The sequence below is a fragment of the Xenopus laevis genome, chromosome 9_10L (genome assembly GCF_017654675.1).
Source record: "Xenopus laevis strain J_2021 chromosome 9_10L, Xenopus_laevis_v10.1, whole genome shotgun sequence".
Classification (NCBI taxonomy): Eukaryota; Metazoa; Chordata; class Amphibia; order Anura; family Pipidae; genus Xenopus; species Xenopus laevis.
Genome location: NC_054387.1, coordinates 122247501 through 122275451, shown reverse-complemented (window position 1 = coordinate 122275451; position 27951 = coordinate 122247501). Strand labels below are relative to the sequence as shown.

The following is a 27951-nucleotide window of genomic DNA, read 5'->3' as shown; positions in this document are numbered from 1 at the left end:
GTATAGCAGCTGCCTCTGTCCATATAAATGCCTACCATTTTTTTTCCATTTTTGTGGTCGTGTCGCTGCTTCAGAACTTGCCTGACTGACGCACAGAAGGGTTCATTGTAAATATTAGCAATATCATATTGCAGAACAGGATTGAAAACAATCAATGCTAATCAAGTACAGGTATGGGACCTGTTATTCAGATTGCTCAGGATCTGGCGTTTTCCAGATAACGGATCTTTCCGTAATTTGATCCTCATACCTTACGTCTACTAGAAAATCATGTAAACATTGAATAAACCCAATAGGCTGGTTTTGCTTCTAATAAAGATTAATTAGATCTTAGTTGGGATCAAGTACAAGGTACTGTTTTATTATTGTAGAAAATCATTTTTAAAATGTTGGATTTGGATGAAATGGAGTCTATAGAAACCTTCCGTAGTTTGGAGCTTTCTGGATAACGGATCCCATCCTGTACTACTAAACAGGCCGAAGGGTTCCTGTAGGGTCCTGTCCAATATTAAGGATTTGCCATGTACTTAGGCATAGAGGTGAGGCAGGCAATTACTTTCACTTTCCATTCTGCATTTACTAATGCCATTGCACTGCTCACTTTCCCCCTCTCTCCTCACCATCTAATTGGTGTAGCCAGTGTATGGACATCAGGTGCCCCTTTCTGGTGCAAAAACAAGATTTTGACATAATCTAAAGCTTGACTTAATAACAGTTTACACAAAATGGCTGCTGACTGTTTCAAGTGATTGTGAATGCAAAGACTAACAAGATTTATATAATTTATATGGTGTGAGTAAAGTTTATTTTGCTTGACTTGCATCATAAAATAGGATTTCGAATCATTTCTTAGGGTGACAGGTAGGGTTGCCACCTGGCCGGTATTTCACGGCCTAGCCAGTAAAATACCAGCCAAGGCCGTGGCCGGCATTACAAATTTGCCATCAATGTATGAGCCGGTACATTTGTAATCCCTATTGTTCCACCTCTCTCCCCCGCACCCCTACTCACCTAATCCAAGTGCTGCAGTCCCTTCCTGGCGAAACTCTATGACTCCGCCCCTGAAAAGTCATAATCCTGCCCCTGAAAAGTCCTAACCCTGCCCCCGAAACATCATAATCTTGCCCCTGAAAAGGCACAACCCTGCCCCTCTATGGCCCACTCCCACCCTCTACATCACTGGCCAAAATTAAAAGGTGGCAACTTTAATGACAGGTCCCCTTTAAGGATAACCCAATTAAATCTAGGGCAACCTGGGAGGTAGACTTAGGGGTCCACTGATGAGCAGTGGGTAGATTTCCTTAAATCCCCAGAGTCTCTCTCAACCCCAGGCACAACATCCTACAGCTCTACCTAATACACAGAGCCTACTACACTCCTACTCGTTTACACAAAATAAAACCAAAACTCTTCTCTCTATTTTTGAGAGTGTGAGGGCATCCTAATGCACACGTTGTAGTCATGTAAAGAGCTACAACCCGATTGGACCGCTATACTAGGTAAACTGTCAGAGGTCCTAGGGTTTATAATAACACCAGGCCCCATCACCTGCCTTATGGGCACTTTGGACTACAAACCACCCCTCAGACCAAAGCCTTTCTTAGAAAAGCCATGTTCCAGGCTAGAAGGCTTATAACTCTAAACTGGAGGTCGTAGAGGCCGCCTTCCCTGGACTTATGGACTAAGGACTAATACTGAAAACGAATGGCCAAACTACAAGGTTTTTCAGAACTTGGGCCCCTTCCTACCATACTTTCCCCAGAAGACCACTCAGTCATCTATAGGATCTAACACATGTACTTTCATAAATGGTCTTTATTGCAAGTGCCAAAGCAAATGTTCTAAATGATTCTACATACAGTAATTTGTAAACATGTGGTAAATTACTGGCCTGTTGCAAAGTTTTTTTTGTCAATAAACTTAGCTGAACAAAAAAATATGAAATATTCAGAAGACAACAGCCAATTCTGCAGTGCTGCATTGTATACAAATACAGAACGATACAATAAATATAGAGGGATGTGCTTGTTATGGTCTACGTTCTTGTGTATTATAAAGAATGATATTTAAACCTTGTGTAACTGAGCTCACCCCATACCTTCATCATATTGTCAGTGTCTCATATACTCCCTAGTCTCTTCCTGACCACACTCAGATGCTCCTATAACCCACCCTTTATCCCACCCACTCCAGTCCTTTTCTGTGTCACCAATTAGTATGTATATAGGGACAACTGAGAGATAGGCTATTCCTACTGTATTGTCCATCACAGTGGAGTGTTTACTTAATATACAGTACAGCAGAGCTTCAAATGGAGTCATGATCCTTACTCTATATCTCATGAACCAATCTTACTATGGTTTTTTCCATAAGAGCGGATGGCTTAGTGCTTTATCCAGTCATTTTGGGCCAGTTCATACAAATGTGTGTACACTGTACATTGCAAACAGTCAGGCGATGTGTCTTTCCCTGGATAAAAGCCTTAGATGTCTCTCAATGTCAAGCTAATATTTTTTATAGTAAGTAAATATATCCCTGAGCATGTAGGACTGAACCATGCACTTAACACAACAGGGTCATCCCATGCCCATATGACTCTAAGCAGGCACGGCTGGTTTCCAAGTCACTATGAGTGTGGTGGGGTAACGTTTGAGGATAGTACAGTTACCATAATCCTATCAGTACGGTGGTGAGTAGTTTGTCATAATTGTAATTACCTTAAGGGGTTTAAAGGAGACATTTTGTGTGTAAAAAAAAAAAAAAGTAGAATGTACCAGTATGTTGTACTCATTTAGATATAGAAGAATTGTGCTTAAAAAAAGTAGTGTTTCAGGCTGATTTATTGAATATTTCTGCAAAAACCCTAATAATCCCTCCCTTCTCTTCCACTTCCTGCTCCCTGAATTCCCAGGCTGTGCAGGGGAGCCGGCGGCTCTCAGCTCACTGCACTGTAGGACAGGAACCAATCAGCAGCTAGCAGGACCTGATGGGGAACTGAAGCCTGTTTTTGCTTGTGTGACTGCAGGGCTGTGATTGGCTGTCCCCCTCCTACTGTGCTTCTGGCAGGGACTGTTAGGACACACCCACCCCTCATTTGAAACACAGACAGGGAGTAGTGAACATCTATAGGGAGCTCTAATAAAGCCTTCTTAAAGACTCAGTTCCAAATTAAATTCATCTAGGCACTGGTGATTCATTGAATCCTGCAAAAAGTGCTGGGATTAGACCAAATCTTAAACCAAATGTTGACGTGTAACTCCCAGCATCCTCTAATGGTTTTTGGTAGACCTTGGTTACTGAGAGTTCTTTATCAATTTTGGAGGCTGCCAACTTTGCAAAGGGAGTATAATTGATCGCCATCTTGCTGCAGTGTGCCATGTTGCCATACTATATCTACTATCTCTGATTCATCCTAGCAACTGCTACTCTATGGAGCCTCACTAATTGTACCACCAGCAGCTAGGTCCCATTCAAGTTATTTTGCCATCCTGGTATCAAGCAACCAATATTTAGCTTCTAATCGCCGAGTGTAGTAGATATAAGAGTGGAAGCAAGCATGGGCTTGGTTGCTATATACTGTATAATATATTACAAGACCGAGGCAAACATTGACCCTGTTGTTGCAATACCACTTGATTTGGTGATGGAGGAAGATTAAGTGATTTTCCCAAGTCAACAGCATGACACTGGCTTTAACACAGTAACTGGACCCAGGAGTCCAGTGAGTCCCAATTGCATTGTTTTGAGGCAAAAGTTCTCTGTTCTCTGCCAGTTGCCCAAAATAAGGTATAGGATTCTTGTTGCCCATTAAAATGTTCACAGTTAAAAGCTTTTTAAATTCATGTCCATGTCCTGCGACACACTTGAAATTGCATCTTGCTCACTGCACTTGTGGTCGTAAATGACCCCCTAATGTGCAGGGGGAAAAACACTTGGAGATACATCAGTAAACTCATTTGTATGTAGGTGTACTTTGCAGTTTCATGTCTTTTTTGTTTTGTTTTTTTTTACACTGTCTAATCATGAATGTAATGTTGTTCCCCCATAAAGAGAGTGTCCTAGTGTAACAACTGGAGTAAGTGCTGGACAAGTAAACTCCATCTCACACCAACGGGGAATTCCATGGGGCAAATTCACTAAGCGCCGAACGCTAGCGTTACTTCGCTAGCGTTTGGCATTTTCGTTACTGCGCAAATTCACTAACGAACGCTGGCATAGATACGCTAGTGTTACTTCGCACCCTTACGCCTGGCGAATTATCGCTATGGACGTAACTATGCAAATTCACTAACGCGCGCAGTGTACTGAATGCTACCTTTTACGCTAGACTTCCTTCGCCACCTCAGACCAGGCGAAGCGCAATAGAGTAGATAGGGATTGCTTCAAAAAAAGTCAAAATTTTTTCTAAGTCCCAAAAAACGCTGGCGTGTTTTCTACATTATGGGTGATAGGTTGAAAAAGATCAAAAAAATTTTTGGGGCTCCCCTCCTTCCCCCCTACATTTCCTGACTCATGGCAACTTACCTAGACAGTGGGCACATGTGTAGGGCAAAATAAAAATTTTATTTGATGTTTTGAAGTTTTCCCAGGCATTTGTAGTGATTCTACGTATTCCTCCATTGAAATTTGAATTTGGCGCCGTATGCAAATTAACCATCGCTAGCGTAACTTTGCTTCACTTAGCGAATCAACGCTAGCGTAACTTCGCTTCACTTAGCGAATCAACGCTAGCGCAACTTCGCAACCTTACGCTACCCCTGTGCGCAACTTCGGATTTTAGTGAATTTGCGGAGCGCTGGCGAAACTACGCCTGGCGAAGTGCGGCGAAGTTGCGCCTGGCGCAACTACGAATCTTAGTGAATTTGCCCCCATGTCTCTGAGTACATGTCTTTATTGTAATAAAGGCTAATTTGCAACTCTATTATAGGGTAGCCGAATAGGCAGATATTATAGAGACAATTCCAGCCATTTTTCCTACCTGTGCCTGTTTGATAAGAGTTCAAGTAAGAGCTCATTAACGATTGTGCCGTAATAATGCATCCAAGCTGTGTGTTGCTATAAGCCAGTCACGCTTCTCTTTCCTCGCTTTTATAGGAAGAGAGTGAGGCTGAACTGACACATTGCCTGTGTCCCCCCTTCTCTGCTCATGAAAGACTGATACACAGAGCCGCAGGAGAAGTGTGGGAATTAAACAGATTTATCATAGAACTCCATTCTGCTAAGCCTCTGCGGCTGCCATGATCCCGGGATTCCCAGGCCCACACACTCAAGCTTTTTCCTCTGTAAATATTTGTAAATACAGGTATGGGGTCCATTATCCAGAAACCTGTTATCCAGAAAGCTTCAAATTACAGAAAGGTCATCTTCCATAGACTCCATTTTATCCAAATAATCCAAATGTTTAAAAATTATTTCCTTTTTCTCTGTATTTCTCTGTAATAATGAAACAGTACAAACTAAGATATAATTAATGCTTATTGGAAGCAATTGGGTTTATTTAATGTTTACATATTTTTCTAGTAGACAAGGTATGACGATCCAAATTACGGAAAGGCCTGTTATCCAGATAACCCCAGGTTCCAAGCATTCTGGATAACAGGTCCCATACTGTACTTGTATCAGTCAATCAAAGACTTAAGTTAGGAGCCTGCTTTTGATAGAAGACTTAAGGTCTGTTCCTCTTGGTAATGTTGTTTGTGCATGAAGAGAAGACTAATGGCACATAGGTTGTATATACGGCAGCAGAGAAAACAACCCAAGTGCCACATGTTTAGAGGGTGGCAGTCAATGGTACATTCTCTGCTTGGGTGGGATTCTTAGTGCCACAGGGTTCCATATTGCATTCACATGTATTCACCTTGTTCATCAATGACTAGTGGGAAGCATTGTAAGTAATGTCGATGTATGGGACTTGTTATCCAGAATGCTCGGGACCTTGGGTTCTCCGGAGATAAAATAAATAATTTAAATATTTAATAGATCCAGTGGGTTGTTTTGCCTCCAATAAGGATTAGACATATCTTATTTGGGATCAAGTACAAGCTACTGTTTTATTATTACAAAGGTAAAAGGAAATACATTTTAAAAATATGAATTATTTGGATAAAATTAAGTCTATGGGAGATGGCCTTTCAATAATTCTGAGCTTTCTGGATAATGGGTTCCGGAAAACGGATCCCATAACTCTATCAGTTTGCTGATGAAACAATGCAAGACAATAAAATACATCCAGGATGTGGGATCCTTGCAGCAGGATCTGAGCAAACTGGCAACTTGGTGGCTAAGTGGCAGTTGCAGCTAAGGTGATTCATTGGTATGTCAAAATATGCAGCAACCTTTGTCAGATTGTGTGGTACTTGTACATAATAAACTCGGCTGTAGCAAGCAAAATAGGTCAGGTAGGCATTGCCTTGTATTAAAAGGGGTATAGATTAATGGAAGGAAAGCATTTATAAGGTCTCGTCTAGAACAGATAGTGCTTTAAAAATTATTAATGATATAGAAAAAGTCCGATGTACTGGTAGATACATTAGATATCTTCAAGATGAGGTTGAATGGCTTTTTTAGCAGGTGAGGAAATACAAGGTTATCGAAATAGCTCTTAGTACAAAGTTCATCCAGGGACTGGTCCATTTCCATCTTGGAGTCAGGAAGGCAAATTTGAGAGGCTTCAAATGGGTTTTTGCTCTGGATCAAGTAGCAGTTAGGCAGGTTTAAGATAGACATAAAAGGTTGAACTTTACAGATGTGTGTCTTTTTTTCAACCTAACTTGAGCTGGCCATAGACGCAAAGATCCAATCGTACGAATCTCCGTTTTGTACGATTTTCGGGCCGTGTGCGGAGAGTCCCGACATTTTTCGGACAGGTTAAAACATTTCTGTTGGCTGCCTCTGCATGTATTGTCGATCTAACGATATCAGTGGGAGACTGTCACCATCTTTTGTCGGACATAACTTGCATACGATTGCTGTCAGGGGCAGAACATCGTCTGATCTGTTCTTTTACTACTTTATTTGATCTGAAAGGTCAGTGGCAGGTCGAGAGATGGCACTGAACAATCGTTCATCTGATAAATCTGCACGTCTATGGCCAGCTTTACTATGTTTAGACTGGAGAAGAGTCAATTATAGAAGAAATAAACCCCTGTACCAAAAAAAGCCTCCCCCCCAAACTGCCTGGCATTGTCCCCCTCTCCCTCCCCACACTGTGCATTACTAAAAGAAAAAACCCTTTAAAAAATCTGACCCTAAAATGCAGCAGAGCTCCAGGTCACCATCTTCCGACATTTCATATTCTTTTGGGACTCAACGCTGACACAAAGCAGGAGCATGTGCAGTTGGGCCAAGTCAGGAATCAGCTTCACAAATCGGCGTTGAGTCCGGAAAGAATAAGAAGCTCCTCTGCTCTGCATTTTAGGTTCCGATTTTTTTTTTCTTTTACTAATGCACAGAGCGGGAAGGGGGGGCAGTTAAAGGGGGCTTTTTTGGTATGGGAGTCTAGTTCTCCTTTAAGAATGGATACGTTCACTACATATTTATGAATATAAAGTGGACTCTACAATAAACTCTCAGATGCTTTATCCAGCAGTAGATCTTCCCAGCAAACATGGGCATCCATTCAGATTAGAATAAAGGACATTGTATCATAAGATGTGAAATGTTTTTTTTGACAGTAAGAGTCTCCACCTGAAGTGGTTGTAGTGGCAGATACGTTAGATACCTTTAAGAATGTATTCGAGAAAACACAGGGTCACATTGTCAAAAACACCGAGGGGGGGGATAATTGGTTAGACTACTGACAATAAATATGTTTAGCCATTTTATACAGATACTTGTTAGATCTGTGATATGTCATAGACAACCCCATTATCAAACTAAACACAATAAGTGTTCACAGATAATGCAGAACTGTGTTCTGTTTCCTGGCACTAGAACGCTGAATAGAACACCAAAGAACATTATAGGAGCCAGTATTAGGCCCAAGGTCACTCTATTCTGCAAGCAGAATCTAAACCAGTTCAGTCCACTGTGCAACCAATGGCCCGGCTCCAACAGCTCTCCAGTTTGTAAATAAATAACAGTCTAGCAGCAGCTGAACTACTGGGTCCCATTAAGATTATAATAGCTGGGGGCCAGTGACCTTTCCTCTCCTTTTCTGTCTTTTTATCCTTGTTGTGATTTGTACTGTTTGTTTACTTTTTATTGTGCCAAAATATAGTTGTTGGCGCTGTATAAAAAAATATACATATACGGTACATGCTGGGGAGGCACCTATAAATAGTTCAAAGCTTTGTACCTGTATTTGTTTTTCATGTGCAAAGGAACCTTTTTTCCCCTAAGTGGCTCATGTGGGTTGCTTGGTGCGTCACGCTCTCTTGGCCCTAGGGAGTAGACTCTAGTTATTGCATGGACAAAAACACAATTCTTAGCAAATGCAGCTAAGCAGTAGACTTGTCTAGCAACAAATAGATTGCCATATTTGGGGAATTACCCAAAAGCATCCCAAGGCTCCTACCTGTAGCCCTGTAAGCCATGTGTAGCAAATAAAGCAGCAGCACTCCGGTATTTTTGAAAAATTTGCAAAACTTTACTCAAATGCCATAGGCAACGTTTTGGGCTACGCAGGCCCTTTGTCAAGCAATGGCTTGACAAAGGGCCTGCGTAGCCCGAAACGTTGCCTATGGCATTTGAGTAAAGTTTTGCAAATTTTTCAAAAATACCGGAGTGCTGCTGCTTTATTTGCTACATGTATACTTTGCCCTGGCAGGGGGTACGGCTTGCACCCGGGGCTGCAAAGAGCCTAATCCGCTTTTGAAGCACACTTTATCTACATTAGCTGTAGGCCATGTGAATATCTAGTAGAAGTAAATCAAGAGAAATTGGACTTGCTGAGAGCAAAATCTAGAGCAATTGGATTTGCGGAGTAATCACTGAAGACATTCAGCTTCTTCAGTTCAAACGGATTGTATAAACTCTTACAATAATCCAACCACAATGTAACTTTTCAGAATAGTAACATTGCACCTTTGTGATTGGATTATTGGAAGAGTTTATATGCCGAGGACTTCCCTTAGCAGTCAGTTGAACTGAAGACGCTGCTGAAGACGCTGAAGTGAAACGACTTCAATGATTAATCAGTCCAGTTGCTCTGGATTTACTTCTAGTAGATAAACCATGACCGGGATGAATGAAAACCTTCATAGACACAGACCATGTCAATGTTTGTAGACCACTGCCAAGTAAAAATATAACTCAGTGAGAATTCAAGGGTACAAGATGGGCCATCAAATAGCTACCATAGGTATTATTACTTAGACATTATAGATGTCAATGAAGTCAAACTCTGCTATGTTGGTCAGAGCCATAGGGATATGACCAGGGTACTATGAGACTACACTAAAGGCCAGTTTGGGTGAGATAGGTGAAGAATGCTTCTTGAACCCGGTTTGAAAGCCATGTTTAGTCTTTAGTGATATTTATGGCCACACTGGTATGCTGTTCTGGAAAATATGGCCGAATGATGGATACAACAAGATCTGTACCCTGTTAAGGAGGCCATGACAAAACCCTAGTCCTTAGGGGAGCTTGAACCAAAAAAGTCTGAATAGCTCTGGTGTATGATCATAAGGAACACATAGGAGCTTTTTGGCTGTCATACTTGTTTCAAAACTTGCTTCTATGGTGCTCTTACTTAGTTCTGCTGCCACCATGGATTATGAGTACTATCTCAACTTAATTGTCTCGTTCCCAGTACTTGCAACTATCAGCATGTGCATTATATACCCTGCCATCATGCCGTAAGAGCCACCTTCTGTAGAGCAATTGTATATATATATATATATATGTATGTATATTCAGAAAGGATTTTGCTAGCATCACCATGGTGAAAAGATTCCACAGGGAGAGAAGAATTTCGCACATAAGAATTAAACTGGGAGGCACAGCAGATACATGTCAGCCTCAGTATTGCACTTTAGTAGCATTTATTTGAGATTCAGAGTAAATGGTGTATGAGTGAGGAAAACTGTGGCAGGTTAATAGAGGGACTATTATCTATGAGAAGATCTGACGCTCTCGTTTACGCTACCAGTTGCAAAGCTGATCTTCTTCCTAAGATACATTTATCTTCATCTTGTGCTCTGTTGTGAACTAGTGAAACCTTAGGGTTAAGTAGTAACTTAAGAATGGTTTTGCTTTGCCCCAGGTACCATTAGAAACCAATCCGCGATAGACTATGTCTACTAGGGACCACCAGAGAACCACCCTGGGACCACTCTCGCAGCAATGAGATATAGAGAGTGCCAAATGGTATAGGTTTCTATATTGTCCCTCAGTGGAAATAACGGTGGGTTGATGGGAATTGTCCTAGCTTTCATAATTTCAACTGCACTACTGGCACGTCATGAAAGGGGCGGGGGCAGGCACTATAAATTTAGGGGCCGGAAGCCGGCAGTGCTAGGTCGCAGGCGGGGGAAGCATGAGAATATCTCAACTGGGACCCGCCTACGACCTGAAGATTTTGTGTAGGAGCTGACCCGTACATCACTACTTTGGGGCCTACTTATAGAAGAAGGATCCTTCAACTGAGGTTGGAGTCCTAAATGCCCCCTTTTTCTTCTATTGGAGAACAAATGTGGTGGAGACTGAGGCATGTCGGATATAGTGAACTGAGGGTCTAACGAGGATATTCATTACAGTCTATCAGAGTAATATAATAAACAGCAGAGAGTTTGCCCTAGTCTTGTAACCAATAGCAACCGATGAGGCAATGCCTTGGAGGCAAGGGCTATTTTCTGGATAACAGACCCTGTACCGTAATACACCGACCAGTGATTCATAAAAATGAAGAATAAATAAGTTGGCTCTGTCAGCTGGAGAACAAAGCATTCTGGTGCTTTTCATTCTTTCATCTCCGAGTTCCGTAGTGGAGCTTTGCTCATGCAATTCCATCATTCCGTTATGCTCTGCGTCCATAAATATCCATGAAGCTCCAGGAAATTCAAACATTTATCTAGTTACTAAAGCCGGAGTCATGGTTTGAGTAGCAAGGGAGGGTGGAAAAATGAACCCGCTCACAAATTTCATTACAAGCCCTGCCTGCTGGAACACTCATTAGCATTTTAACACAATAACGAGAATATTTAGCCTGTGACGTCCTAAAGGAATAAATATTAACAATCGGAGAGGCTCATAGGGATGTCTACACTGGCTTATACGGCTGGATGAGATGTCAGAGAGAAAAGAAAAGGCGTTGAAAGAAAAGTCTTGTGAAAAGCCGACATCAGCATTTATAGTCCTGCTCTTACATTGGAGATGCCTATTCATACACCCAGAAGCGTGAATTATTGCAGATGGGGAATACATGCTGGGGTAGGGGGCGGTGCTCTAGAAACTCAGGCATTTTAAATGACTTCTATCAATAAAGCAATAAATAATGCATGATTATAATAATGTTTGTTTCTTTTTATACACTACAGAGTATGAGTATAGGAAATTATTTATATATAGCAATTTTCTCCCATGGGACTCAAAGCACTTTACAACAAGCATAGCAGCCATTACAGTATAGGCACTCTGGTAGGTTGGGACACCAGGAGATAAAGTGACTTGTCCTGGGTCACAAGGAATCGAACCAGGGTCTCTACCATGAGTTCCCACATCAAAGTCTAATCACTTAACTCCAACTCTAAAGGTGGCCATACATGCAGATATCTGCTTGTTTGGCAAAGTCTCCAAACAGGATATCTCCTGAATATGCCCACCTTGAAGTAGTCGATATCGAGCCGATTCATAACACCGAGAATGCAGGTGGGAGGACTGCATCAATGAACCAATGAGGTCCTCAATCTAATGAGATTTTTAAACCTGGCTGATCGACATGTGGCCGATTTTTGGCCAGATATCGATCGGGGGAAGCCCCATACACTACTGACTGGCCCCAATAAGCTACTGACTTCTTGCCACCTTAAAGGAGTGGTTAAAATTAAGAAAGCTTTATCAAAAAGGTCTATATAAATACACCAGTAAACCCTCAAAGTAATGCTGCTCTGAGTCCTCTGTCAAAAGAAACACCACATTTCTTTCCTTCTGTTGTGTACTCATGGGCTTCTGTATCAGACTTCCTGTTTTCAGCTTAAACCTCCAGGGCTAGGGCTTGAGCATGCTCAGTTTGCTCTTCTCTCCCTCCCTTTCCCCACTCCCTGCTGTAATATGAGCTCAGAGCTATGAGCGAGCAGGGAGAGACTCAGGCAGGAAGTGATGTCACAGCAAGCTAATATGGCAGCTGCCATTCTAAACAACCAGAGACAGCATCTAGAGCCATTTACTCAGGCATGGAAAAGCATTCTAAAGAATAAAAATGGTGTTCTAACGTGCACAGTTGTGGTTGACCTATTGGCAATAAACTGTCTTGGTAGCTTTCCTTCTCCTTTAATTGGGAGTTGATACTTGACTTGCCCTGCATGAGTCGCTATTGGACCACTAAAATGAAGTGAATGATTGCAGTGTGGTACCAGCTAGTGAAGAACTGGTCAGAAACGTTTCAACCCAATCATTGTTTTTCAACCGGCATCTAATCATGGCAAAGGCTTCTTCAACTTTATGGCTTTAGGAGGCAGTTGTATAGACTTGAGTCTTTGTTAGTGGGTTTCTGTACCCGGTGTCTAATGAATGAGTCACAGAGTGGGGAGGTTGTACCCGCTTTGGGATGGGGCTAGAGTTAAAGGCCAACCTTCTCCAAATGGATCCACTGTCTTCAATTGTTTTTTCTTTAATGTCAGTAATACTTACAGTAGCAGCTGAACATTATACCTGAAGGTACAACCAGTCTTTTTATGTGTCTTATTGTAATGTTAATTAAACGAATGATAGTGTTCATTTAAGGGGAGGATAACAGGTGGTTTAGATTAGGGATGCACCAAATCCAGGATTTGGTTTGAAATTTGGCCAGGATTTTGACGAATCCAAGTGCCTGGCCGAAACAAATCCTTAAAAATCACGTGACTTTTCAAACAAGTAAAAACATTTTTAACCAAGCACTGTGCATGCAGTTATTTGTCCCTTCCTTGCCCTAATTTGCATATGCAAATTACAGTTCAGATTCGGTTTAGTATTCGGCCTAATATTAAAAATAGTGAATTTAGTGCATCCCTAGTTTAGATGCTTCATTAACTTAGACCTCTGAAAGACATGTTCTATATATTTGGTGGAGAATGAGGATAATGGGAAATTTTTGTTCTTCATTCTAGGAGACTACTTTGGGATTTTAATGGAAAAGAAGGTGACCGGCTTCCCTTTTAACATCATGGAAAATCCGATGTACTGGGGCAGCACTGCCAACTACCTGGGACTGGCCCTCTTGTGAGTATAGCCAAGGTGAACGGTGAAGTGTCCTCGGAATAGTCATTTTATTTGATAGGGTTTCCACTTAATCTAGCATGTTATTATACATAATTTATTCTGGATAAATGACCCTGGCACTTTTGTCCATAGCTCAGTTTTCTCTGTGCTCCTGTTATGCTAGAGCTGCCTGCAACACACATAGTTGTTGGTTTGCTAAACTGGGATACAAGCTCTTCTGTCTACTTAGGGGCACCCAACCCTTTACACCAGTCACTGAATGGGTGCCCTATATTGTTCAATGTTCTGGTTCAGTCAAAAACCATTGTACAGGTATGGGACCTGCTATCCAGAATGCTTGGGACCCAGGATCTTCTGGTTAATGTATCTTTCTGTAATTAAATCTCCATACCTTAAATACTTGAAACAAACCCAATATGTTAATGTTGATTTTGCTTCCAATAAGGATTAATTATATCTTAGTTGTGATCAAGTACAAACTACTGTTTTACTATTACAGAGAAAAAGGAAATCATTTTTAAAAATTTGGATAAAATAGAGTCTATGGGAGATGGCCTTTTCGTAATTCGGGGGTTTCTGGAGGGCGGGTTTCTAGATTAAGGTTTAGCAAAGGCCAAAAGCAGGTGGCGGGTAGGTTATCCTTTATGAAATGTGCTTTAACGGGCATATTTATCAAGGATCGAATTTGAAAAACTTCTAAATTCGTATTCAAAAAGACCAACCGAAATTAAGTTTTGGCCTAATAGGTCTGTTTTCGATTGAATAGGTTCTGAAGTAATAGCTCATTCGATCGAATTAGAAGTCCACCAATTGCCTAAAACAGCAATTTGGCAGGAGACAGTACATGATAAATTTCGATTTTTCTAATTTTTTTCAAATTCGAAGTACACAAAAAAATAGCTCGGAATTTGAATATATTTTGAATTAGAAAATTCACCTCAACCTTTGCTAAATCTGCCCCTAAAAGTTTTTGATATTCTACATTTGTCCTTTAATTAAAAAAAATAGAAAAATACTATTTTTTAATTATAAATAGAATAGTACATGTCTATGTTCAGAGATGTACAGTCCTGGTCCATTGAGAGATCACCGTGTCCCGATCTTAAAAAGGGGAAAAAGAAGACTCTGTGTTTTGTTTTTACCTCTGAACTCCAGAGAATGAGATTTTAATAGGCCGGCAGCTGTGTGAGCTCCATAATTGCACAAAGTACATTGACTAATTATTATTCTCATTAGCTTATCAAGGACTGATTTAATGTATATTTTCCATCCAGTTACAGTAGCAAAACACCAGCTCCACAGGAGGAGCATTTAGCCGATCATGGATTGGCCGCTGTGCTATAAATTAGTTATTACTAAACAAATGCGTCCCCATCCATGCGTATGAAACGGTTATCCAATTAAAGTAATCAGCAGCCATGTAAATTTGTTCCCGCTTACATGAATAAATCAGGAGGCCTGATTGGACATATATTAAATGTACAATAACCGGGACTGGCGCTGATAAACAAAGGCCTGGGATGGGAGCTGAGAGCTGTAACTGGTTTACTAGGTGAACTTGTTCTCTAGAGAATATAAATATCACTTTCCAGGTTGAAGCAATGTGTCGTCGGGCCCTGGAGAATTTGCCCTCCAATCCATTTCAAGTTTTCAGTGATTCCCGTAATTCCTCACTGCATGCCCCAAGAATTCCCATTACTACTCCATACTGTGCCTAGTTTTTAAGCTTGAGCCGTTCTTTTCCTTTAAAAGCTGGAGCACATGATCATTTTTCAACAGGACTCCACCTATAAAAGTTATAAGAGTGATTCCTAACCTATGGGTCAGGACCCAAACTTGTTTCCCCATGGTCTTCAAAAGGCGTAAATGCAAGGCAGTAAATACGATGCTGAATCTTTAGTACCATGGTGGAATGACTTAATATGAGCCTAATTGGAAAAGTCGGAGAAGGGAAGGCTAAAATGAAGTAAGCTTTATCAGAAAGGTCTATATAAATACACCAGAGAACCTTCAAACTAATGCTGCTCTGAGTCCTCTGTCAAAAGAAACACCACATTTCTTTCCTTCTATTGTGTACTCATGGGCTTCTGTATCAGACTTCCTGTTTTCAGTTTAAACCTCCAGGGCTAGGGCTTGAGCATGCTCAGTTTGTTAAGCCTCCCCTCCCCCTCCCTTTTCCCCCTCCCTTTTCCCCCTCCCTCCTCCCCTCCCAACTGTAATCTGAGTTAGTAATATGATTTAGCAGGGAGAGACTCAGGTGATGTCACACCAAGCTAATATGGCAGCTGCTATCCTAAACAAACAGAGAGTGCTTCTAGAGTGGGCTCAGGTACGATAAAGCATTCTGCAGAATAAATATAGTGTTATAATTTGCACTATTGTGGCTAATCTATTTTCAATAAACTACTCCTCAGTAGCTTTCCTTCTCCTTTAAGAAACCATGGTTTCTGTTCATATTTGAAGGCATTCCCAGATTTCCTCAAGACATGCCCATAGCCATATTGTGCCTGGTGGACAAGATATGGCACCATAAGAGTTGCAATAAAGAAAATATAGCCCCCATGTCCCATATTGGCCAATAACGCGCCATCTAGTTGGAGAACATTCCTTCTTCAAAGTCACAGGAAATTAATCACACGTGCTTCAGTGACAGCACCCGTCCCACCGAGCTTCATCGCATGCCATTTCACTTGTTTTCCACTCCTTTCACCTTGTATGATCCTAGTTGACTTTCTCGCTGAGCTAAATTGGGTCCACGGCATCCGCTTGGGTGCTGTAAGTTCCAATCTGCTTCATCAGCAAGTTCAATAATGCAAGAGGTTATCTTGCCGCTGTTGTGTCTGAGCCAGTAAACAGACAGCTCTATACATCCATATTAACAAAGCTGGCTTTTATTGATGATGTCTGATGGGGTGGTCTGAGGACGCGGGAGGGTCTCCTGCACCTAAAAGACACATGTAGAAGGGGATTGGCCGATTTAGCATAGGACAGAAATATCAGGCACCCTTTGTGGATTGTCGTAACTGCTTGTTATAGAGGACACACAAGTATAACTCAATAACCTAATAACCCAAAAAGTAGATCGGGATCTACCAGTAGACCTTTAGCTGGTGATCAGTAGATCTCAAGACATTGTCAACAAAAAGATTGTCTAAATCACCCTCCTATTTCATGCTTTTCATTCAGATATTTAGCATGTTAAGGTTACAGAAGAAATAGTAGTTTGCTAAATATAGCAATATACATTTTCCCATTAATCAATATTTAAGTAATATTTCCCATGGAACATAATACTAACAATACTTTTATGGATGTAGATCATAATGGAACAATAAAAGTAGTAAAGTATGGGCTTTCCTGACCTAGGGGAATCGATACTTCCAGTTTGATAATTGATAATAATGATAACAGTATTGTTCTGGTTGCTTAAGCTCTTCTAGGACAATTTTGACTGCATTGTCAGTAGGTATACACCAAATCCAGGATTCGGCCTTTTTCAGCAGGATTCGGTTTTGGTCAAATCCTTCTGCCTGGCCGAACCGAATCCTAATTTGCATATGCAAATTAGGGACGGGGAGGGAAATTGCGTGACTTTTTGTCACAAAACAAGGAAGTAAAAAATGTTTTCCTCGTCCCACCCATAATTTGCATATGCAAATTAGGATTAAGTTCAGTATTCAGCCAAATCTTTAGAGAAGGGTTCGGCCGAATCCAAAATAGTGGATTCCATTGATCCCTAATTGTCAGACTGATTGCATACACTTTATTTCACTTGGGCCATGGGGCCAATGTGTTTGGGCTGTGCCATTTCCTAAAAATGTCTTTTGCCCTATAGGCGTATGCCCATTAATTCTATAGTAGCTGAACCCAGCATAGTGCTCTCACACACAGTTCTGCAGAGCCTTGTGTCCTCATAGTGCTGTATCAGGCTTAAAGGGGTTGATCACCTTTAAATTAACATTTAGTATGATGTAGAGAGTGAAATTCTGAGACAGTTTGCAATTGGCTTTCATTTTTTTTTAAATTTTTTGTCGTTTTTGCATTATTTAGTATTTTGTTCATCAGCTCTCAAGTTTGTAATTGCAACAGCTATCTCTAGTCACTAGGGTCTTGTTTACCTTAGCAACCAGGCAGTAGGTTGAATGAGAGAAAGGAATATGAATAGGAGAGTGACTGAATAGTAGATATGCACTGAATCCAGTACTTTAGATTCAGCCGAACCCCCGAATCTCACAAAAGATTCGCCCGAATACCAAACTGAATCCTGGTGGGGGGAAAACATTTTTTACATCCTTGTTTTGTGCAAATTCCCTCCCCTCCCCTAATTTGCATATGCAAATTAGGATTCAGTTCGGCCAGGCAGAAAGAGTCCTGCTGAAAAAGGCCGAATCCCAAACCAAAACCTGGATTCGGTGCATCCCTACTGAATAGAAGGATAACAAATAAAATTGTAAGTTCACAGAGCAATTATTTGACAGCTGGGGTCAGTGACCCCCATTTTGAAAGCTGGAAAGATGTAGCAGAGGAAGGTAAATAATTCTAAAACTTGAATAAAAAAATGATGACCAATTGCAGAATTGCTAGGAAAAGGGCATTTTACACCATATTAAAATTTAATTTAACAGTAACACCAAAACTGCACTCTGTAGAATACCAATGCTTTCTATTACAACACTTATCTGTTATCTGCTAAGTAACGGGTGCCTTTTCTCATTTTCAGCTTGAATGGCTGCCCCCTATGGCAACACAGGGGCGTCACCTATAGAAGTGAAACATGCAGCATAAATCTTTAAGGCTTTCTTTCTGATGCCTCCCCATGACCACACCTACTTCCATTTAATAAAAAAGAAAAGTTAATTTGTTAGCATGTTATTCTTTATGGCTACTGTGTTGCTGCAATCACAAAATCAGCTCCCCCTTAGCAGAATTGTGGATCAGATGAGACATAAATGGGGACCTTTTTGAGCAAATATGTGCAGGCGGGGACTCTGTACGGGGACATACTTCCTTCAGACCAAAGTCCTGAAAGATGATTAATAAAAAGTAGCAATAATAATACATTTGTAGCGTAACAGAGCATTTGTTTTTTAGATGGGGTCAGTGACCCCTATTTGAAAGCTGGAAAGATTCAGAAGAAGAAGGCTAATAATTCTAGAACTATAAAAATTTAATAATGAAGGCCAATTGAAAAGTTCCTTAGAATTGTCCATACTATAACATACTAAAAGTTACCTTAAAGGGATACTGTCATGGGGAAAAATTTTTTTTTCAAAATGAACCAGTTAATAGTGCTGCTCTAGCAAAAATCTGCATTGAAATCCATTTCTCAAAAGAGCAAACAGATTTTTTTTATATTCAGTTTTAAAATCTGACATGGGTCTAGACATTTTGTCAATTTCCCAGCTGCCCTTGGTCATGTGACTTGTGCCTGCACTTTAGGAGAGAAATGCTTTCTGGCAGGCTGCTGTTTTTCCTTCTTAATGTAAATGAATGTGTCTCAGTGGGACGAGAGTTTTTACTATTGAGTGTTGTTCTTAGATCTACCAGGCAGTTGTTATCTTGTGTTAGGGAGCTGCTATCTGGTTACCTTCCCATTGTTCTTTTGTTTGGCTGCTGGGGGAAAAGGGAGGGGGCGATATCACTCCAACTTGCAGTACAGCAGTAAAGAGTGATTGCAGTTTATCAGAGCACAAGTCACATGACTTGGGGCAGCTGAGAAATTGACAATATTTCTAGCCCCATGTCAGATTTCAAAATTGAATATAAAAAAATCTGTTTGCTCTTTTGAGAAATGGATTTAAATGCATAATTCTGCTGGAGCAGCACCATTAACTGATTTATTTTGAAAAAAAATATTTTTCCCATGACAGTATCCCTTTAAATGTGAACCACCCCTTTAAGCAGTACAAATAACAAAAAATAATAAAATAGTATTAAAAGAATTTTTATGTTTCGCCACAGTGGTTTTGTTCAACTCCAGTTTTGTTTTTTATTTCCTCCTATTTCTTTTTCTGCAAAATAGAAGAAAATTCCCATCCAACCAGAAATTCTCCAAACCCTCCAGCAGAGAAAGTCAGGAGAGACACGCTAGCAATTAGCCACTAAGAGAGATTTAACATGTGCCGCAACCTGTCATTAGGAGCAGAGAACGTTCCCTAACTGTACCTTTCTGCACACAATTGTGCCCAATTTTCTCTGTTTGTTCAGTCAGAAAACGTGTCCAATTCCAAGGTGCGTGAACTGCTCTCGCTCAGGGTCCCTCTGTTTGTGCAGCCAGTAATCTGTGTGTACAGAGAGGCAACGATCATTCCCAAGGCAGATTGTTTGCTAAATTGGACTTTAAAATAATAGTAATTATCTTAAATGCTGTTTACAGACACATTTCATGTTGCCCCAACTTTAAAGTGGCTAAAGCTAAGCTGCCGCCAATCAGAATAGGAGTATGGTAGAATTTCAATATACAGAAACCAGCCAAGGATTTTCTTTACACACAGCAGCACAAGGGCAATTAACCAGTGCACTTATATTTTTTGTGTGTGTGGTACAAACACCCCTATTTCACCTATTATAACTAGAGGCACAGTGTTTTCTGTGGCATAGAAATTCTAGAATTTACTTTTTTATAATTGGGTAAAAAACTCTAGCTTAGGTTCTTAGCATTGAGGGATCACTCACAGTAAAACCTTATGCAACAGTTACAGTTCTGCCTTTAGGGGGATCAAAACAGGGTTGTTACGATTGGTATCCCAAACCCAGAACATACCCAAGGTTCCAGTTGCGGCTCCGTTTTCTACCTATAACAGCCACCTTTCACTTCGGGAGGATCCCTCCACTACTCAGGTGGCACCAGGTCTTATCGTGAGAGGACCAGGGGAAGAGTTTTGGACAGGCAAGGGAACCCCTTGTGGTACACGTACGGAGAACAAGTAGCGTAGTCAATGGTACAGGCCAGGTCAACACCAACGGGCAGCGCAGTACAATATTGGAAGATTGTAGAGTAGTCGGGGTCACAGGCTGGGTCACACACCAAACGGGCAGCGCAGTACAAAAAGCAGGAGGAGATAGCATCGTCAAAGTCACAGGCCGGGTCAAACTTCAAAATCACAAAGATGAGACAGGATCCGAAAGAATGATCAAGGTACAGGCAAAGATCAGGACTGGCAGCAAACAAGGCTTGGTCAGGATCAGGCAGGGTCAGAAACAGCTTAGGAAAACGCACCCAGGTACTAATGAATAGACCTTTACGTTGGGCAGTTTGGAATTATCTTTAAATATTCAAACTTCGCACCAAACCTCGATGACATCAGACGCAATACATGCCAAACCCAAAAGCGTGTGTCATTTTAACTTTGGACGCGAAGGAGCACGCACCGGCGTACAAGAAGCTGGTGTCCCAGCCTTGGGTGCAACGGGTGTCCCCATTGCACCCCCACTAGACCAGCAGGTACATTCCTTACAAGGGTCAAATGCCAATGGCTTCTTGTACTGTGAAAAAAACACAAACCCAGATCTTGCCTGTGCAGAAGTGTAGCAATGGAAATAACCTGTATGAAGTGGCTGTGGGATAGCAGGTATAGTAGGGAGAGATGGTGCCTATAGTAACAGTGGGATAATAGTCTCTGGGAAGGGAGTGTGACTGTGGGATAGCAGGTATAGTAGGGAGAGATGGTACCTATAGTAACAGTGGATAATAGTCTCTGGGAAGGGAGTGTGACTGTGTTATAGCAGGTATAGTAGGGAGAGATGGTGCCTATAGTAACAGTGGGATAATAGTCTCTGGGAAGGGAGTGTGACTGTAGGATAGCAGGTATAGTAGGGAGAGATGGTGCCTATAGTAACAGTGGATAATAGTCTCTGGGAAGGGAGTGTGACTGTGGGATAGCAGGTATAGTAGGGAGAGATGGTGTCTATAGTAACAGTGGGATAATAGTCTCTGGGGAGGGAGTGTGACTGTGGGATAGCAGGTATAGTAGGGAGAGATGGTGCCTATAGTAACAGTGGGATAATAGTCTCTGGGAAGGGAGTGTGACTGTGGGATAGCAGGTATAGTAGGGAGAGATGGTACCTATAGTAACAGTGGATAATAGTCTCTGGGAAGGGAGTGTGACTGTGTTATAGCAGGTATAGTAGGGAGAGATGGTGCCTATAGTAACAGTGGGATAATAGTCTCTGGGAAGGGAGTGTGACTGTAGGATAGCAGGTATAGTAGGGAGAGATGGTGCCTATAGTAACAGTGGATAATAGTCTCTGGGAAGGGAGTGTGACTGTGGGATAGCAGGTATAGTAGGGAGAGATGGTGTCTATAGTAACAGTGGGATAATAGTCTCTGGGGAGGGAGTGTGACTGTGGGATAGCAGGTATAGTAGGGAGAGATGGTGCCTATAGTAACAGTGGGATAATAGTCTCTGGGAAAGGAGTGTGACTGTGGGATAGCAGGTATAGTAGGGAGAGATGGTGTCTATAGTAACAGTGGATAATAGTCTCTGGGAAGGGAGTGTGCCTGTGGGATAGCAGGTATAGTAGGGAGAGATGGTGTCTATAGTAACAGTGGGATAATAGTCTCTGGGAAGGGAGTGTGACTGTGGGATAGCAGGTATAGTAGGGAGAGATGGTGTCTATAGTAACAGTGGGATAATAGTCTCTGGGAAGGGAGTTTGACTGTGGGATAGCAGGTATAGTAGGGAGAGATGGTGCCTATAGTAACAGTGGATAATAGTCTCTGGGAAGGGAGTGTGAGTGTGGGATAGCAGGTATAGTAGGGAGAGATGGTACCTATAGTAACAGTGGATAATAGTCTCTGGGATGGGAGTGTGACTGTGGGATAGCAGGTATAGTAGGGAGAGATGGTGTCTATAGTAACAGTGGATAATAGTCTCTGGGATGGGAGTGTGACTGTGGGATAGCAGGTATAGTAGGGAGAGATGGTGCCTATAGTAACAGTGGGATAATAGTCTCTGGGAAGGGATAGTGACTGTGGGATAGCAGGTATAGTAGGGAGAGATGGTACCTATAGTAACAGTGGGATAATAGTCTCTGGGAAGGGAGTGTGACTGTAGGATAGCAGGTATAGTAGGGAGAGATGGTGCCTATAGTAACAGTGGATAATAGTCTCTGGGAAGGGAGTGTGACTGTGGGATAGCAGGTATAGTAGGGAGAGATGGTGCCTATAGTAACAGTGGATAATAGTCTCTGGGAAGGGAGTGTTACTGTGGGACAGCAGGTATAGTAGGGAGAGATGGTACCTATAGTAACAGTGGGATAATAGTCTCTGGGAAGGGAGTGTGACTGTGGGATAGCAGGTATAGTAGGGAGAGATGGTGTCTATAGTAACAGTGGATAATAGTCTCTGGGACGGGACATCCATATCTACTTTATATCAATAATATTTTGCTTTGTTTAAAACAAGAAAGTAAAGAACAAAAAGCAAATATATTTCACGCATCTTAAAAGGACCGAGAGGGGTGAAAAGGACCCACTGAACTAAACTGAACCATATAATTAAATAGAGGACAGGACCCATTGATAAGACTGAACTGTATTATTAAATAGGAGACTTGGAGGTCATGAGGCAGTGAACTCTTTTGCTCATCCATGGTGCATTTTCTACCCAGTTATTAAGTAAAGAAAATAAGATATATGTGTAATGGGGTCAGAGATGTTCAAGTTAAAGTTTGCAACGGTTGCAGCAGATGGAGGAGAAGAGAGCGGTTTACTGGCCCATAGTAGTTGTCAAGCTGATTTCCAGCTCCAGGTCCTGGGCATTCTGGATAACAGATCCCAAACCTGTACAGTGTTTTCTTATGTCAATGACTTGAGTTTAGGTGGGCCCATCACCACAAGGCTTAGATGCAAAAGAAGACCACTCCCCCTGCCCTTTTTTTCCTCCTTTAAAAAAATACAAATAATTGAGGCCTAGCCAAATCCAAGATGGGGAGCTGCTGTGCATAGCTTTGAAGTCCTGGATTATTACAGTTATAGGGCTGCTGAACCTCTGGGCAAGTACAATAAGTTCACTATATAAAATACACCATTTATAGCCATATTACTTTTTACGATTTACTTGTTCTTAAATTAACATTTCAGACCTGATATCTATTATTGGTATAAAAACCTCAATATTGTGTTTTACATTCGTCTCAGGAGCAAATTTATCAAAGTGTGAGATTAGAACTCGTAACAGAAAAACTCACTCACTTTCTATTCATTCCTATGGGATTTTTCAGAGCATATATATCAAATAATGAACTCCATTGACAAATACGATTGTAAAAATCCCATGGGAATGAATAGAAAGTGAGTGAGTTTTTCTGTGGCGAGTTCTAATCTCATAGGCCTGAAGAAGAAGCGAGGCCAACCGGCACTCAAACGGATCTACAGGACCAAAGAAAATTAGTTAAAAAATATATATTTTATTTGTACAAAGTTAAAAGATGTATATTTTGCATCTCCATCTGCCCTACGCGTTTCGCACCCACTTGGGGCACTTAGTCATGGGCTCTAATCTCACACTTTTATAAATCTGCCCCTTACTGTTTTATGCCTTAAAAGCAAATACTGACCTATGAGCAATAGCTGTCGGCCCAGAGCGGGCTCCTCACTCGTGCCGTGCAAAAGGATGGTATATTCATAAATCAGCCTGCAGGTAGCTTATAACAAAGGCCTCCTGTTCCTCGTTAACCTTTTGTATATTTGACCTTTCATTTTTCTTCAAATTATCTTGTCGGGCTGATTGACTTTCTAAACATAAGTTTATTCTGCACAAAACGCGCCTAGGGAGATGCCCTTTCTTCCGCTTGGCGCCCAGAGCGGCTTTCATGTGGTGTCATTACATGCCACGCGGTTCTCCTCCTGATACGGCAGCTGCTAATGATGGCAGGATAGAGCGCAAGACAAACCTATATCTGCCTCGTTACGCGAGTTTAAATGGCAGAGTTGGCCTCCTGCCCGTCACTGTGAAATGCGAAGGATCCAAAAGAAGAAGCTTGTGTCAGATGTCAGCTCTTCAAATGCTTCAAGTGTCAGGGACTCTGCTGCCTCACTGTTTGTGGTTCTGCAGAGAACTGACTGGCCTGACATGAGGCTGAGGTAGGGTTTAGAAGAATAGGGCGTTTACCAATTAATAAATACATGACGCTCTAAAATTATTTAAAGGAAACATAGTATGTAAAAAAACAAGTGCCAGTGCATTAAACTCTTAATGTGCTTTTAAAGGAGAACGAAACCCTAAAAATGAATGTGGCTAAAAATGCCATGTTTTATATACTGAACTTATTGCGCCAGCCTAAAGTTTGAGCTTGTCAATAGCAGCAATGATCCAGGACTTCAAACTTGTCACAGGGGGTCACCATCTTGGAAAGTGTCTGTGACACTCACATGCTCAGTGGGCTCTGAGCAGCTGTTGAGAAGCTAAGCTTAGGGCTCGTCACTAATTATCCAGCAGAAAATGAGCTTCCCCTGTAATATAAGCTGATGCTACAGGTTTGCTGATCATTAAATTCTGATGCTAATTGCACTGGTTTCTGTGCTGCCATGTAGTAATTATCTGTATTAATTACTAGTCAGCCTTATATTGTGACATTTCTATTCTATGTGTACTGTATATTGTGAGTGGGTCCCTAAGCTCAGTAAGTGACAGCAGCACAGAGCATGTGCAGTGAATCAGCAGAAAAGAAGATGGGGAGCTACTGGGGCATCTTTGGAGACACAGATCGTTACTGCTTAAAGGCTGGTACAGAAGCACATAACATAATGTAAACATTTGTAGCTACTTCTTTAGTTTGGCTTTAGTTCTACTTTAAAAGTAGTTTTGGGTTACTTTGTTGAAAAGTTCTGCAAAAACCCTACTAGTCCCGCCGATCCTGCTACCTCCTTTCCCAGGCTGTGCAGGGGAGCCAGTGGCACTCGATACACTGCACTGTAGGACAGGAACCAATCGTCAGTTAGACTGACCTGATAGGGAACTGAAGCCTGCTATGCTTGTGTGACTGCAGGACTGTGATTGGCTGTCCCACTCTTACTCTGCTTCTGGCAGGGACTGTTAGGACACACCCACCCCTCATTTGAAACAGACCAGAGAACATCTATGGGGAGCTCCAATAAATGGGCTAATTTTGAAGACAATATTAATTTACAGCCAAAAGTAAAACCAGCACCATATACTATACCTGTACATTATTGCCTACAAAATTAGTTTTTTTTTTATTTATCTTATATGTCTATATATACAAATATATGTTTTTATATTGTGTAAAAACAAGAATCTAACAGTGAATTATACTTCTCTAACTACAAAAGGAATGTGCTTAAAAGCTTTGTGTTTGGGGCTGATTTATTGAAAAATCCCCCTAACCCTCTACTGGTTTTTCCCATATGTCCTGCTTCATGCTGCCTCCATTCCCAGGCTGTGCAGGGGAGACTCAGCACACTGCACTGTAGGATAAGAACCAATCAGCAGCTTGACTGACCTGATAGGGAACTGAACTTTTAGCCCAAAATAAAACCAACACTATATAGTATTCATTATTGCCTACAATAATAGATGGGTTTTCCCCAATCCTATAGAACTCCTTTAACATACAGGTATTTCTAGATGCGGTTCCGTCTACATTTCGTTGAGAGCACAGGCAGGTCTTGCAGCTTTATCATCTTTATTGATGCCCCGCTGCAAAATGCTGCCGGATCCAGTCGTACAAAAGGTGATAACAGGAGTGAGTAATACGTCCCGCGGTTTATTCTCAGAAAGTATTATCCCCCGCGGCACTTGGAAAGCAAATGCAAAAGTTGTTTTTATTTTGAGTCATAATGTCATTGTGTTTTAGGCAACATTATTGGGTGGGTTGGTGCAACAGTCCCCGCTCTGCTTATGAAGCTAAAAATATGCCTAATATGCAGCATTACCAGGTACATCAAACAATATAATTGGCCTCTGGGCATGTATTACCTTCATTTCGGATACAGAGATCTCTGCAGAGACTCCAGGATGATAAATAACCTCATTAGTTTGTTCTCAGACTTTCTAGCATTGTGCGCCCAGGCACAGAATGTTACTTCAGTTTGGATTTTGGAATCTATTTTCCGCCAGATATCCAGCCATTGTTAAGCACCAGCTATCTGTCTGTCTGCCTATCTATCGATTCTATCTATCTATCTATCTATCATCTATCTAAATCTCCCCCTAACTGGCCTTCAGGCTGGGCCGCCTTAGCTCATAACAAGGTTACAGATATATAGAAACATTGGGGTGTCACCCTGCTATAGTTCCAGGGGTACCCAGGGCACAAATAAGCACTCACCCCAAATCTCACCCTAACTGACCTTCAAACTGGGCCCCTTAGCTCATAACAAGGTTACAGATATATAGAAACATTGGGGTGTCACCCTGCTATAGTTCCAGGGGTACCCAGGGTACAAATAAGCACTCACCCCAAATCTCCCCCTAACTGACCTTCAGGCTGGGTCCCCTTAGCTCATAACCAGGTTACAGATATATAGAAACATTGGGGTAACAGTCACCCTGCTATAGTTCCAGGGTACAAATAAGCACTCACCCCAAATCTCACCCTAACTGGCCTTCAGACTGCGCCCCCTTAGCTCATAACAAGGTTACAGATATATAGAAACATTGGGGTAACAGTCACCCTGCTATAGTTCCAGGGGTACCCAGGGTACAAATAAGCACTCACCCCAAATCTCCCCCTAACTGGCCTTCAGACTGGGCCCCCTTAGCTCATAACAAGGTTACAGATATATAGAAACATTGGGGTAACAGTCACCCTGCTATAGTTCCAGGGGTACCCAGGGCACAAATAAGCACTCACCCCAAATCTCCCCCTAACTGACCTTCAGGCTGAGCCCCCTTAGCTCATGACAATGTCACAGATATATAGAAACATTGGGGTAACAGCCACCCACTGGGCATTATTTATATATATATATAATACACAAAAGCCATGAATATCCTGTAAATTATATCCTTATAAACGGTGAGTAGTGATGTCATCAGTTATAAACGGTGAGTAGTGATGTCATTTCTGTCACATGACTCACTAAAATTTGTGTATTATAATAAATAAAGTACCCCCAGTTGTAAAATATGAGGATATTAGAAGTTACCTCGGAGTTCCATGACCTGTATAAAAACACTCGGCCTTCGGCTTCGTGTTTTTATATGGTCATGAAACTCCTCGGTAACTAATAATATCCTTATATTTTACAAGAGGGGGTACTTTATTCACTATATATTGGCCTATTTGCGTGTGTGGCTTGCACTATTAGATGTGTATGTGATCACACACTCAAGCTGAATGAATTCATGGCGGATAACAGAAGAGAGGCGCATGCAAGCGAGCAGGTTCCTTTAGTGAGTGAGTGTGTAATGTCTGTGTGTTTGCAGATAGCACGTTGTAGTGAGATTTCACACCATGAAACGACTCGCACCTCCTCCTCAAATGTGGAGATAAACATAGTGGTGGGAAGGGGGTAAGAAAAAACCACAATAAACACAATCCATTGTGCAAGAGCTGATGTTGACAATTAGTCCAGCTCATTGCTCGCTGCACTCAGTTGTGCTGATGAACAAAGCGCGCATAATAA

The 27951-nt window shown here is 41.5% G+C and overlaps 1 protein-coding gene across 3 annotated transcripts in view; it reads left to right on the top strand.

The window, feature by feature from the left end:
• The window catches only part of pemt.L (phosphatidylethanolamine N-methyltransferase L homeolog), an 85351-nt gene that overhangs the window by 50119 nt on the left and 7281 nt on the right, over positions 1-27951 (top strand). For 2 of the 3 annotated variants that reach the window (XM_018234481.2, NM_001093863.2), the window contains 1 exon segment: positions 13248-13359. In XM_018234481.2, coding sequence (XP_018089970.1) covers positions 13248-13359 — 112 coding nt within the window. 3 annotated transcript variants of the gene reach the window in all.